This window comes from Microcaecilia unicolor, chromosome 5 (genome assembly GCF_901765095.1).
Source record: "Microcaecilia unicolor chromosome 5, aMicUni1.1, whole genome shotgun sequence".
Lineage (NCBI taxonomy): Eukaryota > Metazoa > Chordata > Amphibia > Gymnophiona > Siphonopidae > Microcaecilia > Microcaecilia unicolor.
Window position 1 is genome coordinate 345,274,671 of NC_044035.1, and position 16,469 is coordinate 345,291,139.

Here is a 16,469-nt window from a genome sequence, read left to right on the forward strand (position 1 = left end):
AGGCGACATTGAAGAGGTGGGCTTTAAGCGGTGATTTGAAGATGGGCAGGGAGGGGGCCTGGCGTATGGGCTCGGGGAGTTTGTTCCACGCATGGGGTGAGGCGAGGCAGAAAGGGCCGAGCCTGGAGTTGGTTGATGAAATCTTTGAAGCAGAACTGCCTTTTGCTAGTTATTTTCATGGTTATTTCATTTTTACAAATTAACTTTTGCAAAAGGAAGTTAGCAATAGAAAATAATTATGCTTAAATCTAATTAGAGTTGGAAGCCAGAGAATGAAAATCATATCACTGGTGCACTTACTCCAGTAGAATTATTGCTCCGTCTTTAAGTTTATTATTTACTTCTACTATCTGGTATGTGCAGTACTGGATATAACAGCGCCATCACAAATGAAAAAAACAACACACACACAATGATTACAAACACACAGCCCTAAACATGTTGAAAAGAAGATAAGACTATGATTGCTCGATCTTAGATGGAGGGACAATCTGTATCTCTCTCTCTCTCTGGCGTACGATACTGAAAGGTAATAGAAATTCAACACTTACTCACTGATCTTTTGTAGCAGCTCACAGGGCGATTGCCAAGTGACTCGTTCCAGATTCAGGAAGCCCACAGAAAACCACTCAGACAGCATGCTTCTCAGAACCCCATTCATTTCCTAGGAAGGCAATCCAAGAATAGAGTTTCACTAATGTATAAAATAATCCAAAATGCTTTGCAATCACAACAAAAGAGTCCATGCATTAGAAAGAAAATGAGTAAGAATTTACTACAGCAGAGGAGCACAATAGAAAAGGAAAAAACAAAAGAAATAAGGAAATGCCATAATAAATTAGAATGACATCAAAATAATAGCTTTGCAATCAAAACTAAGCTTTGCTAGCAATTCCCGCACGGCAAATGCAACGAAGCCCATTCAATTCCTATGGGCTTCAATGCATTTGCTGCAGGGAAATCAATAGCACACCTTAGGAAAAGAAGACCTAAATGAGAAAAGATTTTTTTTCTCTTACATTTTAAATTGGAACCAAGAATCCCAATGACAAATTAGGGAAAGGGATAGTAAATAAGACCGAAAATACTATAATGCCTCTATCGCTCCATGGTGCAACCTTCACCTTTATTGCGTTCAGTTCTAGTTGCTCTCTCTCAAATAAAGATGTAGTGGAATTAGAAAAGGTTCAAAATGATAAAGGGGATGGAATTCCTCTCATATGAGGAAAGGCTAAAGAGGTTAGGGCTCTTCAGCTTGGAAAAGAGACAGCTGAGGGGAAATATGATCGAGGTCTACAAAATCCTGAGTGGTATAGAACAGGTAAAAGTGAATCATTTTTTTTTACTCTTTCAAAATGTACAAACTAGGGGATATTTAATGAAGTTACATGGAAATACTTTTAAAACAAATAGGAGGAAATATTTTTTTTCACTCAACAAATAGTTAAGTTCTGGAACTCTTAGGTAGCAGCTTATCTGGGTTTAAAAAAAGTTTTGGACAAGTTCCTGGAAGAAAATCCATAGTCTGCTACTGAGACAGATATGGGAAAAGTCACTGCTTGCCCTGGATTGGTAACATGGAATGTTGTTACTATTTGGTTTTCTGCCAGGTACTTGTGACCTGGACCAACTCCATCCTGTTTATATCTTTCTGCAATTATGGAGACCAGACCTATGGAAACACAGAAACAGGATAGAGTAAGTCCAGAGGGCGGCTACCAAACTGGTAAATGGTCTTTGTCATAAAATATATGGGGACAGGCTCACGGACCTCAACATGCATATTATGAAAAAGAGGTGGGATAAAAGGGATATGATAGAGACGTTTAAATACCTCAGTGGCGTTAATACACAGGAGGTGAGCCTTTTTCAAATGAAGGAAAACTCTGGAATGAGAGGGCATAGGAGGAAACAGGCTTAGGAAGAATCTAAGAAAATACTATATCATGGAAAGGGTGGTGGATGCATGGAATGGCCTCCTGGTGGAGGTCGTGGAAATGAAGATATCGGAATTTAAGAAAGTGTGAGACAGAAATGTGGGATCCCTTAGGAAAAGGAGGAGCTAGTGGCTATTGAGAAACAGCAGACTGGATGGGTCATTGCAGACTGGCTGGGTCATTTGGCCCTTATCTGCCGTCATGATTCTATGTTTCTATGGATTGGCCACTATTGGAAACAGGATACTGGGCTTCATGGATCATTGGTCTGACCCGGTATGGCTATTCTTATGTTCTTAAATTAACTCAGAATAAAGCAGCCAAAGATGTGTTTACCTACTGCTTACAATTACAATATCTATCATACGTTTAAAAACAGTTTTTACAAAGAATCGTTATTAACATGTATAATTATAAATCTGAATAGGTGGTTAAGAGACTGACCATTACTTTTAAATACACCTTACTCTTAAATGTTTGTATACAAAAGTAGCATTCATACTACATAGAATTAGATAATATTTAACTATCCCTCTGACCTCATATGCATCTTTCTTTAAATTAGTCACCTTATTTTCTAACTCCTCTTACTCTCTTACTTATCTATATGTTCCATCTTTGCTTATACCCTTCACTATCAATTAAAATGTTCTATTACGTATTGTGTTGACATTGTAAGCAGTATACTATGTCATACTTTGTAATGTTATTTGAATATTTTTACTGCTGTAATTGTCAATTGCTCATGTTTGATTTATTCTTATTGTACACTGCCTTGAGTGAATTCCTTCAAAAAGGTGGTAAATAAATCCCAATAAATAAAAATATAAATAATAATTAGATGAAAATGCTCTAAGTTACATAAACTTGTTTCTTCTGCACCATTGAGTCAGCTGTGTTTGGGAAAGAAGCAAAGATCACATCAAAAGGAAAAAAAAAGCAGGATTTCAGTGATTTTTATTTTTACTGTGTCATTATAGCCATTATTCTAGAAGCCCTATTTGCTATTTACATGCACGTAGAAAATCCAATTTTAGAAAGCCAGGATTTAAGTATGTGAATTGCAAATATGTACATATGGCAAGAGACCATGGTTTGGGCAGGACTAGGGCAGGGTATTCTCCATTTCCAAAGGAAAATGCATGCCTATGCTCATCGAGATCAACGACTAGATTTAGATAGGTTTTGGAAAGATGGGAAAATTAGGTTCTTACCTTGGTAATTTTCTTTCCTTTAGTCATAGCAGATGAAGCCATTACGTATGGGTTATGTCCATCAACCAGCAGGGGAGTATAGCCTCCAACACCCCGGTTAACAACTGGCAAGCCAGGAACCACCTCCCGGCAGATTTTTCTGGAGCTCGAACAAGCTGCAGCCACCCTGCTAGGGGAGATAGAGAATACTGAAGAGGCAGTGGAGCTAGCTGGCCAAGAGGGCACTGTGAAAGTTTGAGTGCTCTCTATCTCCCCTGCTGGTTGATGGACATAACCCATACGTAATGGCTTCATCTGCTTGATGACAAGGAAGCTTGTTTTAGGCAGTACTAATAGGGGAGGCAGTGCCCTTAAAGCACTAGTGTTTGATCTGTACATTCCAGCTGTAAAATCTGTCTTCACACATCAAAACAATCAGATACCATCAGTGTTAGTGATTCGTTTTGTCATTTTTCACAGATGTGCCACAAGGGTTCAGTGGAATACATGGGAGGCCAGTTTTAGCAGGCCTTACAGATACTGGTCGTTTTTTGTTTTGTTACCGATTACCATCTGCATATTTGAAATGATTGGATTTCCTTCAAGATAAACACTAAAATTAATTCTGCTTCTAACACAAGTCTATTTGAATATATTTAAAAAATATTTTACAGGCATCTGTGCGAAGTCAGAGCTGAAAATTATTTATATTTATGAAGACCTAGAATAATACATAATGTGGAATTTATTTTTTGATGCAGGCATAGGCACCAGAGGCCAAAAAACAGAGAACTATTTTAAGTATTCAGACTTATATGAGACAGATGGAGGAGTTTGAGCAAGTCTCCCAGAACACAGAGGTCCCTATGTAATTTATCATGTACATAACATATGCAACTTGTAGCACAGAAAAGATTAGGAGAAATATCGAATGCCTGCTTGCGGTTGTGCTCATGAATGCATGCAGAAGCAAATGATGCTACTCCAGAGCACCCAGAATCAATCAGGACATTAAAGATTTAATTTTAAAACTTGTATTATTGTTATTATAACCTGCATGTCCTAATTGTAATCTGCTTTGAACTATATTGGAGGAGTGGCCTAGTGGTTAGGGTGGTGGACTTTGGTCCTGGGGAACTGAGTTCGATTCCCACTTCAGGCACAGGCAGCTCCTTGTGACTCTGGGCAAGTCACTTAACCCTCCATTGCCCTAGGTACAAATAAGTACTTAAGCCGCATTGAGCCTGCCATGAGTGGGAAAGCGCGGGGTACAAAAATAAAAAAATATAAATAATATAAATATAATATATAATATTCTGCCTAACCTTTTTAAATGCATGAATTAAAGACAAAAATTAAGAGACACCGAACAAGGAACGTCCACTACTGGCTTTTTCTATGGCCCATGCAAAACGAGGGGAAGCTACAAAACTACAGGAGTGGAAAGAACAACGAAGTTCCACGTAAAGTCACAAAAGCAAGAGGAGAGTGGGAACAGAATCAGGCTCTTCAAAGAACAGACCAAGGACGTCCAATGTAGAAGTAAAATGTATTGAATGCTGACTCACAGTACCATGTTTCGGCACTGGAAGTGCCTTCTTCAGGAGTTGATCTGCTATGGATTTACAGCCTGTCTCACTAACAGACTACCCAATAATTACCGTGGATTCTTTTGGATTCGTAATGAGTAAATGAAACCTTTATTAGAGGAAGTTAGATTCTGCAATTGGTTAATATGTGTATATATATATATATATATATATATATATATATATATATATATATATATATATATATACTGGTTAGCACATATACAGTAATTAGCTATATGAAAACAATGGTTACATCACTGATCTCTACATCTCTCAGACCAGGAAAAGAAGCAAACGCAATGATTAAGACAATTATTACATCACTGGCCTCTACATCCAAGCAATGCAAAGAGTTCTTTGACCAGGAAAGAAACAATAATTACATACATACAATCATCACTGATCTCCATCATCCAAGCTCTTGTTATCATCAGCTGAGGAGGGCCTGACATACACACAGCGAAAGAGCTACTAACTTTTTGGACCAGGAACAGATTTCTGCGCAGCCCATACGTTGCTCACAGATGAACCCCCCTGTGCTGACAAGCTCTCCCTTTTTATTAGGCGCTGATCTCATGTCCAAAACTATGGAAAGTTACAGGAATGCTTCCAAGGGAAAGTTACAGAATGTACATGAGGATGCAGTCACATGCTTCCGGCCCAAGCAAACAAATCACTGGCCAGGTGGCTCATTTCTTGAACGCCGAGCATATCCTGTCTCCCTCCTGCACAAACTGAATTGGTTAGAGACATGCCTTATCTTCCACATTCCAATTTATTTTTGTATTCACAAGGAAAGTTATTTTCGGCCAGAAAAACATGATTTCAGAGGGTATTATCGGACAAAAAGCAGGGTAGAAAATCAATCCTTTAAGATAGCACAAACAATGAATGAAACAGAATTACTTTTAATCAATAATACAGACCCCCAAGTGCACTGGTCGTTCAAGACAGGGTTGAAAAACAATCTTTAAAATTCTATTCCATTACAGGAGTCTACATAAATAAAGAAGATAAAAACATCTTAGGAAAAATATGAACAAAGGTATACATGTACATAAATATATAAATACTAGTAAAAAAGGCCCGTTTCCAAAACCAATGAAATGGGCGCTAGCATGTGGCTGGGTCGCGGGTAATCCTTCCAGCTGGGCCGCAGCTTGTCCTGTTCGCCCACGTCCCAGATGGTGACGGGCATGTTGTTTTCCGGCTCCTCTGACTCCATGTCAAGCGATCCCAAATATAGTCTGTGCTATTGGCCCTCTGACACTCTTCAGTACTAACATTAGGCATTTAAAAATTTCTCCACCCCCCCCCCCCCCCCCCGGTCTATTTTTGCACATACCCACAGCAGGAATATTCTTTTCTCGTTCCAGCGGTGGCTCTGTGCTCTCCGTGCTGCACAGATAATGAGCCATTCTGCTGGGGAATGCTCCTCCCTTATTGTCACGAAGTTTCCTCTGATTGGTCCGTCTTACGATGCCTAGTGTTGCCTGGGAACGGTGTTGTGATGGTCCTTTGTGTTTCAGAATGTTGAGGGTGTTTTTTCTGATTGGTCCGTCATGCGAGGGCGGGGCAGAGAGACATGGTCAGTGTTGTGGCTTCACCACCATGAATCCATGAACCCTTCAGTGAGTGACTGAGTGACTTCAGAACGTTGAGGGTGAGTTTTATTATAGTAGATAATAAAATTGAAATACAATGATAAAATCGACTATAAGGTTAAACAATAATTAAAAAAGAACCAGGGCATACAAAAATTTAAGAAATATAATCCAAAAACAGTCTAAAATAGGAGTGATGAATACTGCAGAATTTGACATATGGTTAAGAGTTTGCTATTGTGCAACAATGTTTAAATAAGCAGGACTCAAAAGGAATATGAATGTTCTTAAACAAATGTTTAGGAATATGAATAATGTTCCATGAAGAGCCTGATTCTGTTCCAACTCTCCTCCTGCTTTCCATGCAAAACAAGGTCATTTCTTTTCCACTATATACAGTGGGGGAAATAAGTATTTGATCCCTTGCTGATTTTGTAAGTTTGCCCACTGACAAAGACATGAGCAGCCCATAATTGAAGGGTAGGTTATTGGTAACAGTGAGAGATAGCACATCACAAATTAAATCCGGAAAATCACATTGTGGAAAGTATATGAATTTATTTGCATTCTGCAGAGGGAAATAAGTATTTGATCCCCCACCAACCAGTAAGAGATCTGGCCCCTACAGACCAGGTAGATGCTCCAAATCAACTCGTTACCTGCATGACAGACAGCTGTCGGCAATGGTCACCTGTATGAAAGACACCTGTCCACAGACTCAGTGAATCAGTCAGACTCTAACCTCTACAAAATGGCCAAGAGCAAGGAGCTGTCTAAGGATGTCAGGGACAAGATCATACACCTGCACAAGGCTGGAATGGGCTACAAAACCATCAGTAAGACGCTGGGCGAGAAGGAGACAACTGTTGGTGCCATAGTAAGAAAATGGAAGAAGTACAAAATGACTGTCAATCGACAAAGATCTGGGGCTCCACGCAAAATCTCACCTCGTGGGGTATCCTTGATCATGAGGAAGGTTAGAAATCAGCCTACAACTACAAGGGGGGAACTTGTCAATGATCTCAAGGCAGCTGGGACCACTGTCACCACGAAAACCATTGGTAACACATTACGACATAACGGATTGCAATCCTGCAGTGCCCGCAAGGTCCCCCTGCTCCGGAAGGCACATGTGACGGCCCGTCTGAAGTTTGCCAGTGAACACCTGGATGATGCCGAGAGTGATTGGGAGAAGGTGCTGTGGTCAGATGAGACAAAAATTGAGCTCTTTGGCATGAACTCAACTCGCCGTGTTTGGAGGAAGAGAAATGCTGCCTATGACCCAAAGAACACCGTCCCCACTGTCAAGCATGGAGGCGGAAATGTTATGTTTTGGGGGTGTTTCTCTGCTAAGGGCACAGGACTACTTCACCGCATCAATGGGAGAATGGATGGGGCCATGTACCGTACAATTCTGAGTGACAACCTCCTTCCCTCCGCCAGGGCCTTAAAAATGGGTCGTGGCTGGGTCTTCCAGCACGACAATGACCCAAAACATACAGCCAAGGCAACAAAGGAGTGGCTCAGGAAGAAGCACATTAGGGTCATGGAGTGGCCTAGCCAGTCACCAGACCTTAATCCCATTGAAAACTTATGGAGGGAGCTGAAGCTGCGAGTTGCCAAGCGACAGCCCAGAACTCTTAATGATTTAGAGATGATCTGCAAAGAGGAGTGGACCAAAATTCCTCCTGACATGTGTGCAAACCTCATCATCAACTACAGAAGACGTCTGACCGCTGTGCTTGCCAACAAGGGTTTTGCCACCAAGTATTAGGTCTTGTTTGCCAGAGGGATCAAATACTTATTTCCCTCTGCAGAATGCAAATAAATTCATATACTTTCCACAATGTGATTTTCCGGATTTAATTTGTGATGTGCTATCTCTCACTGTTACCAATAACCTACCCTTCAATTATGGGCTGCTCATGTCTTTGTCAGTGGGCAAACTTACAAAATCAGCAAGGGATCAAATACTTATTTCCCCCACTGTAGCTGTGAACTGCCCACTAGTGATCAGGCATTGCCTAGGAAAGCCAACAGGAAAAAACACATTTATACCATCCATTTCATTTTAGAAATCTCTGTTCAAGTTCATATTGGGCTATTCTCTCCTCCAAAAGTTTTAAAATCATTTTGACAAGAAGCATTTTTGACAAGGAATTTGTTTGCATCTGAAGTAGCTTACATGTGTTTTAACATATGGGCCTTTCTGTTGCAGGTGCAATAAAATTATTATAATATGCAGAGAATCCAGTTTTCTCTAGTTACTAAAATTATACTGGATCAAAAAGACTAAAAACAAAAACAACAAAAGACTGCTGTCCCCTAAAAACAAACTCTGCCCAAATCATTATCTAGACTGATTTTTATACCAAATCCAATACAGAAAAACAAACCAACGTGTTAAATCACCAGACCAGTATGCTATTACAACTATACCTCTTTAGTTTATTATGCAATTTGATAATCTGCTTACAATTTTCACAAAAAACCTCAAGTATAACCCATATAAAATATTTGTTACATTTGTATCCCACATTTTCCTACCTATTTGCAGACTCAATGTGGCTTACATAGTACCGTAAAGTCGTTCGCCAAGTCCGGTAGAGAAACAAATACACGCTGATGATGTGGTCGATTAAGGTTCAGGCACAAAGGGGATCGAAGAGAGGAGGGGTTATATAGTGTCCATTACGTGCTTTGGGTTTGCTGTATTTTTTTTATTTTTTTTTTTATTACATTTGTACCCCGCGCTTTCCCACTCATGGCAGGCTCAATGCGGCAGGCAATGGAGGGTTAAGTGACTTGCCCAGAGTCACAAGGAGCTCCTGTGCCGGGAATCGAACTCAGTTCCTCAGTTCCCCAGGACCAAAGTCCACCACCCTAACCACTAGGCCACTCCTCCAGAGTGTAGGCATTTATGTTGGGTCAGTAGGGTATGCCTTTTTCAACAGGTTGGTTTTTAGTGATTTCCTGAAGTTTAGATGGTCGTAGGTTGTTTTCACAGTTTTTGGCAGTGAGTTCCATAGTTGTGTGCTTATATAGGAGAAGCTGGATATGTAGGTTGCTCTGTATTTGAGTCCTTTGCAATTTGGGTAGTGGAGGTTTAGGTATGTTCGCGATGATCTGGTTGTGTTTCTGGTTGGTAGATCTATAAGGTCTGTCATGTAGCCTGGGACTTTGCCGTAGATAATTTTGTAATCCTCCGACAAGGGGGACCAGTGACTCAAAAACAACCTCTGAAGAGGCCACATCTGACCTCCTGGCCCACAGAACCACCTCCAGTTTGACCGCTATGGAGCCCAACACCTGAACGTAATCCCAGGCCCTGGGTGCCTGAAGCCCCAAAAGATTCCGAAGTTGAGACTGAAGCTTCAGTCTGCGACTCTCCGGCAAGAAAACGGTGCCCGACCGAGTGTTGAACCGCACTCCAAGATACTCCAGAGATTAAGGAAGAAACTGACTCTTGTCCAAATTGATTATCCAACCCAATGAACGAAGCAAACTGACGAACCTGTCCGTTGCCTGGACACTTTCCTGGAAGGAGGGTGATCTTATCAGCCAATCGTCTAGATAAGGGTGCACTTGCACTCCCTCCCGCCACAAATAAGCCGCAACTACCACCATAACCTTGAAAAAAGTATGGGGGGCAGTTGCTAGGCTGAATGGCAGGGCCCGAAACTGAAAGTGCTGGCCCAGAACTGCAAACTGCAGAAACCGATGATGAGGCAGCCAAATAGAAATGTGCAAGTACGCTTCTTCGAGATCGAGTGAGGTAAGGAACTCTCCTGGCTGAACGGCAGCCAACACCAACCGCAGAGTCTCCATCTGAAAGTGACGCACTCAAAGAGCCCTGTTTACACTCTTTAGATCAAGCACTGGACGAAACGATCCCCCTTTATTCGGTACCACGAAGTAAATGGAGTAGCGGCCTAAACCTCATTGCTCCACAGGCACAGGAACAACTGCTCCGAGTTGGATCAGATTTCTTAGAGTTTCTTTGACTGCTGCTACCTTGCATGGAGCCTTGCAAGGAGACTCCATGAAAAACTCTGCCAGGGTTCAACAAAATTCTAGCTTGTAACCATCTCGTATGACCTCCAAGACCCACTCGTCTGACGTCACCCCGGCCCATCCTCCAAGAAAAAAGGGACAGGAACCCCCCCTATCACCACCGGAAAATGAGCCAAGACCCATCATTGGGGACGAGTTCCAGCGGCTGCCCTTGAAGAAGCGCTGCCGGGGCGGTGTTCCCCACGAAACGGCTGCTGCTTCTGAGGAAAGCGTGATTTCGAGAAAGAGCCAGATCTGCCCAGCCGATACTGACGGACATCCCGAAATCGGGACCGGGAGTTGCTGCCACAGGCAGCAGACCGAGGCTTATCCTCAGGCAAACGACGGCCCTTAGAATCCCCCAGATCCTTGACAATCTTGTCCAGATCCTCCCCAAAAAGCAGCTTACCTCTGAATGGCAAAAGTGCCAAATGAGACTTAGACGCCGTATCTGCCAACCAGTGCCGCAACCACAACCAATGGCGAGCCGTTACTGACAAAGCCACCTCCTTAGCCGAGGCTCGAAGGAGATCATAAAGCAAATCCGCCAGGTATGCGAGGCCCGCCTCAAGAGAAGGCTAAACCTGAACGAGCTCCTCCGGAGAGGCTGCTTTCTGCACCCAGGAAAGATATGTTCTGGCCGCATAGGAACCGCAGACAGAAGCCTGCATACACAATGCCACCACCTCGAAAGACATCGTCAGAGAAGACTCCAATTTCCTATCCTGAGGATCTTTAAGAGCTGTGCCGCCTTCCTCCGGCAACGTAGTCTTCTTAGTGAATGCAGTGATTACAGAATCCACTGCAGTGAGCTGGAAAAACTCCCGTTCTGTGTCAGAGAGCGGATAAAGGCACGCCATGGCCCAGGCCACGTGCAATACCGCCTCTGGAGTGTCCCACTGAGCCGCAATGAGCACTTTCATTGCCAAAAAGTCCTGGGAGGCCGCTTAGTTCCCGACATAATAGATGGGGCAACCCAAACAGGCAAACCGCTGTCTGTAACAGAAATGTTCAAGACTTCCATAGCCCGCACTATCAAAGCCGGCAGCTCTTCTTGGCGGAACAAACGTTCCACCGTGGGATCATCTCCCCCTTCAGAGGCCAACTCGCCTTCCTCCAGAGAATCTGAGTGGCCTAGTCGGGAAACTCCTGACTCCTGGCCATCATCTACCTCCGAACACATCGAGAGAGAATCCAAGCCCCGTGCTTCGAAATGCGGACGCTTGGTCACTAAGGGAAGGGGCATGGCTACTTCCTCTGGAGGGGGCATGGCTACTTCCTCTGGAGGTGACACAGAGGGAACCCCCCCCCCCCCCGGACCTCTTAAGCAGGAATGCCTTGTGCATTAAAAGCACAAACTCTGGAGAAAACTGCAAAATATTTGCATCCTTAGTTCCCTCCTGAGAGGCAGCAGACGCTGCTGCAGGCAAAGCCCCCATCGTCAAAGTCTCCCCCCGCTCTGTACCACGCGGGGAAGACATCAAAATGGCGCCGGAAGAGTCTAAAACTGGCTCAGCTGCGCCGGCCATGGAGCGTGACGCACTCCCTGAGACCGACGCTGCCCTGCAGTCCCACGTATCCGGAGCCATCCCAGCACCCGTGGCCTGGCAGGAACCCATTTCGCCAGGAGAGGAGGCCGCCGAAAGCAACGCCAAAGGCGCCCATGAAATGGCGCCAAATAGTCTTCTGCAGGGCGGGACGAAGCGGGCCCAAAGGAAAACAATGGCGCTGTCGACTCAACGTTCTGAGCCAAGTGGTCCCACAACTTGTTCCCCAGAACGGGAGCTGTGAGGGCAGGCAGAGCACGTTCCCGACGCTGCTCTACTACTACTACTATTTAGCATTTCTATAGCGCTACAAGGCGTACGCAGCGCTGCACAAACATCCGGCTCCCACACCGGGAGCAGCGTTTGACTATCTCTGAGGGAGTTGTCATCTGCTCCCAGCAGAAGTACCAAGGAACTCACCCTCTTCCCCGCCAAAAATTAGACAATTAACCACTGCCCCAGCCAGAACAAAGCCCTATCTTACTGTGAGAGCAAGGACCCGTTCTTTTTTTTTTTTTTCCAAAGACTCACGTAGGCTGGCAAAGGGAGTTCTGCGGGGGTGGGGGAGAGGAAGGGACGGGGACCTGGCCCCACCAGGTTTACCCAGTTCACTATCGCAGTGAGCCCTCAACCCCCTAAGGGACGTTCAACTCGGTCCGAGGGAACGGGTGAGGAGCCCCAATCCAGAGCTGCAGAGTTATGTACCTTTCACCTGCTAGATAGAGAGAATACTGGGGTTTAGGTGGCTGCACATGATCACATATAGTGAACTTCGGAAGTTCTCTCTATCTCCACCTGCTGGCAGAGGGACATAACCCACCAGTCTCTGGATTGATCTGTGGGACACTATGTAAAATCAGGTTTTGTGACTCCATTTGGGGTGCAATACACTCAACACAGGGTAACTGCATTGCACATAACGCCAATGCACTAACCACCACCTGCTTCATGCCCATTCCGCACTATGTAGTCAACATAGGAATTAGAGAGGCTCTTTTACTAAGGCGTGCCAAAAAATGGCCTGTGCTGGTGTAGGCGTGTGTACTGGACGCTCAAAGGTCCATTTTTCAGCGTGCCTGAAGAAAAGGCTTTTTTTTTTTTTTGCATGAAAATTGACGTGCGGCAAAATACAAATCAGCGTGCGTCCATTTTGGGCCTGAGACCTTACCACCACCCATTGACTTAGCAATAAGTTCTCATGCATACACTGGCGATTACCGTTAGCGCCACACGGTAGAAAACAAGAAATTATTTTCTGCCACATGTTTTGGATGAGCATCAAAATTAGAATTACCGCCCAGGACACGCGGTAGTTCTAATTTTATGTGCGTTGTACGCACTTTAGTAAAAGGGCCCCAGAGTGCGCAAAATGTCAAGCCACTGTGTTACGTGACATGCCCAAACAGCATGTAACAATTCCCACATTTACTATTTAATGTGCTTTACTAAAAAGAGACCTTTAGTTTTTAGCGTACAGGCTTACGTTGACATCATTTAATAACTACTCATATACCCCTATACATACTAGCGACATGAACATCCATCCTCCTAAGGTACTAAACTCCCCCTCTCATACATACACACACAAGGAATTCCTCACAACTATTCAATATTTCAAAACCATTAAACTAATTCTGAAAAACCAATCATCATCGTCTTTTCCAGAGGTGCGCAACTCGAGTCCTCATGGAGCCTGAGACCCAGAAAAATGCTTGGTTTTCAAGAGAAACAAAACATACTAATTAATTTGGCTCTCAGACCAAAAAGAGAATGTGTTTAAAGAAGATTCAATGCGCATATCCTGAAAACCAGACCTGTCTGCGGCTCCTAAGGACTGGAGTTGCTAACAGAATAATATAAGATGCGTTATGCTATGTCAGACCACAGGTCCATCCAGGCCATCATCCTGCTGACAGTGGCCAATCTGCTGGGAAGTACTGGGCAGATTCCACAGAGTAGGTCTTTTCCCAGGGGCATACAGTGGCTCTCCCCAGGTTTAATTGTCTATGGGCTTTTGAGTGGGGAACTTATTCAAACCTCTCTTAAACTCAGGTATACTAGGTGCCTTGAAACTAACAACATATTCAACAGCTTGTGCGGGGGGAAAAACACACTACAATTTATTTTGGAACTGCGACCTGATAGGGGACACTATGAAATTATTTGTAGTACTGTTTGAAATGCTACACAATGGTTCCCTATTTATCTGTTCTGACCCACTCCTGTTTTTATAAGCCTCTATCATATCCATCATATATCATCAGTAAGGTAAAACTAACCTACCTCATGACGACCTAAGTTGACTGAGTTTGGATCTGGCTGGATAGATGTGTGCTGTTACCAGCTTCGACAGCTCCATTAGGGCAGTCCAAACTAGTCAGCAGAAATATATCCCTAGCACTGCAAACACAGTAAATCTTCCAGTCTATATTTATTACTTACCTTCTCATCTCCAATACTAGCTTTACCCAGGTCCAATTTTTTTTTTTAAAAAGCCATAATACTATGAGAAAGTTTACAAAAATTAATTTAAATGGATATATTCTTAAACCATGCTCTGAAGAAGAGGGCGAGTTAATCTATTGCTGTCAATGTATCAGGCTAATACAATTTTTGTTTTACACAAGTTATTCAGTTGTTTTCTGAACACCTATATGCACTATACCCAGAGTAATAATGATATGGTTCCATTTCTAGGGGTCAAGCTGAACAAGATCAGCATTATATACAGCAGTGGTTCTCAACCCTTTTTCCATTGGGAGACACCTGATGGACGTCTACATGTGACATTATAATGCATATAGAACCACCAACTTCCAGAGGAATTTGATTCCTAAAGAAAAGAAATTAAGGTCCTATGGGCATCTAGAAAATAGAAGATATTAGTAAGACAAAACTGGAGTGGAGGAGTGGCCTAGTGGTTAGGGTGGTGGACTTTGGTCCTGGGGAACTGAGGAACTGAGTTCGATTCCCACTTCAGGCACAGGCAGCTCCTTGTGACTCTGGGCAAGTCACTTACCATTGCCCCATGTAAGCCGCGTTGAGCCTGCCATGAGTGGGAAAGCGCGGGGTAGAAATGTAACAAAAATAAAATAGATACTATTGGAGATTCTACATGGAATGTTGCTACTATGGAGATTCTACGTGGAATGTTGCTATTCCACTAGCAACATTCCATGTAGAAGGCTGCGCAGGCTTCTGTTTCTGTGAGTCTGACACAGAAGCAGAAGCCTGCGCGGCCACATTGGTGATCTGCAAGGGCCGACTTCTACATGGAATGTTGCTAGTGGAATAGCAACATTCCATGTAGAATCTCAAATAGTAGCAACAGTGGAGGAGTGGCCTAGTGGTTAGGGTGGTGGACTCTGGTCCTGAGGAACTGAGTTTGATTCCCACTTCAGGCACAGGCAGCTCCTTGTGATTCTTAACCCTCCATTGCCCCATGTAAGCTTCATTGAGCCTGCCATGAGTGGGAAAGCGCAGGGTACAAATGTAACAAAAATAAAATAGATACTATTGGAGATTCTACATGGAATGTTGCTACTATTGGAGATTCTACATGGAATGTTGCTACTATGGAGATTCTATGTGGAATGTTGCTATTCCACTAGCAACATTCCATGTAGAAGGCTGCGCAGGTTTCTGTGAGTCTGACGTCCTGCACATACGTGCAGGACGTCAGACTCACAGAAGCAGAAGCCTGCGCGGCCACATTGGTGATCTGCAAGGGCCGACTTCTACATGGAATGTTGCTAGCTAGTGGAATAGCAACATTCCATGTAGAATCTCAAATAGTAGCAACAGTGGAGGAGTGGCCTAGTGGTTAGGGTGGTGGACTCTGGTCCTGAGGAACTGAGTTTGATTCCCTCTTCAGGCACAGGCAGCTCCTTGTGACTCTGGGCAAGTCACTTAACCCTCCATTGCCTGCCGCATTGAGCCTGCCATGAGTGGGAAAAAGTGCGGGGTAAAAAAGTAACAACAAAAAAAAGAAGACAAAACTGTATGCAAACGCACCTTGCTTGCTGCAAAAATAGATAAGGATCCCTATGTGGAAACCTACATTTCAGAAATTCAATTGCAGAGGAAAAACACACCCACAGACTTGTACCACCACAAGCTTTGGAGGGTTGTGGTTTTGAACCCTGACAGCCCTGCCATGGTACTCGGGACCTGAAAAAGATCCTGCTGCAGAATCAATGAACTGAAAGAGGGTCTCTTGTTTTTAGTCCCCCTGTAAAGGTTTGCTACATCTAGATACACTGCCAAAGAGTCCCCGTTCACATGACCACAAGACCATAAAGGATCCTTGAATCTGAAAAACTCAGTTGCAGGGCATAGCCAAGACCTCTCTGCAAGAGGCTATTTGCAATTCCGTCCTGCCAACATTAACATCTTTTCTTTCCAGGAGCCCAAATCACACCAGTCTTACTATGCTCATCTTTACAAGTTCACTCAGCTTTTCCTTAAAGTGTTTGTTCTAGATTTCACAAATATTAGCTGACAAATATTTCGTTGCCAAATTGTAAAGTTTAAATTTGCTTAC

The 16,469-nt window shown here is 43.5% G+C and overlaps 1 protein-coding gene across 1 annotated transcript in view; it reads right to left on the reverse strand.

Moving 5' to 3' along the window:
* MLYCD (malonyl-CoA decarboxylase) overlaps window positions 1-16,469 on the reverse strand; it is a 103,225-nt gene that overhangs the window by 56,646 nt on the left and 30,110 nt on the right. Inside the window, exon 2 of the mRNA XM_030204521.1 lies at window positions 552-664. Coding sequence (XP_030060381.1) covers window positions 552-664 — 113 coding nt within the window. The remainder of the gene's footprint in view (window positions 1-551; window positions 665-16,469) is intronic.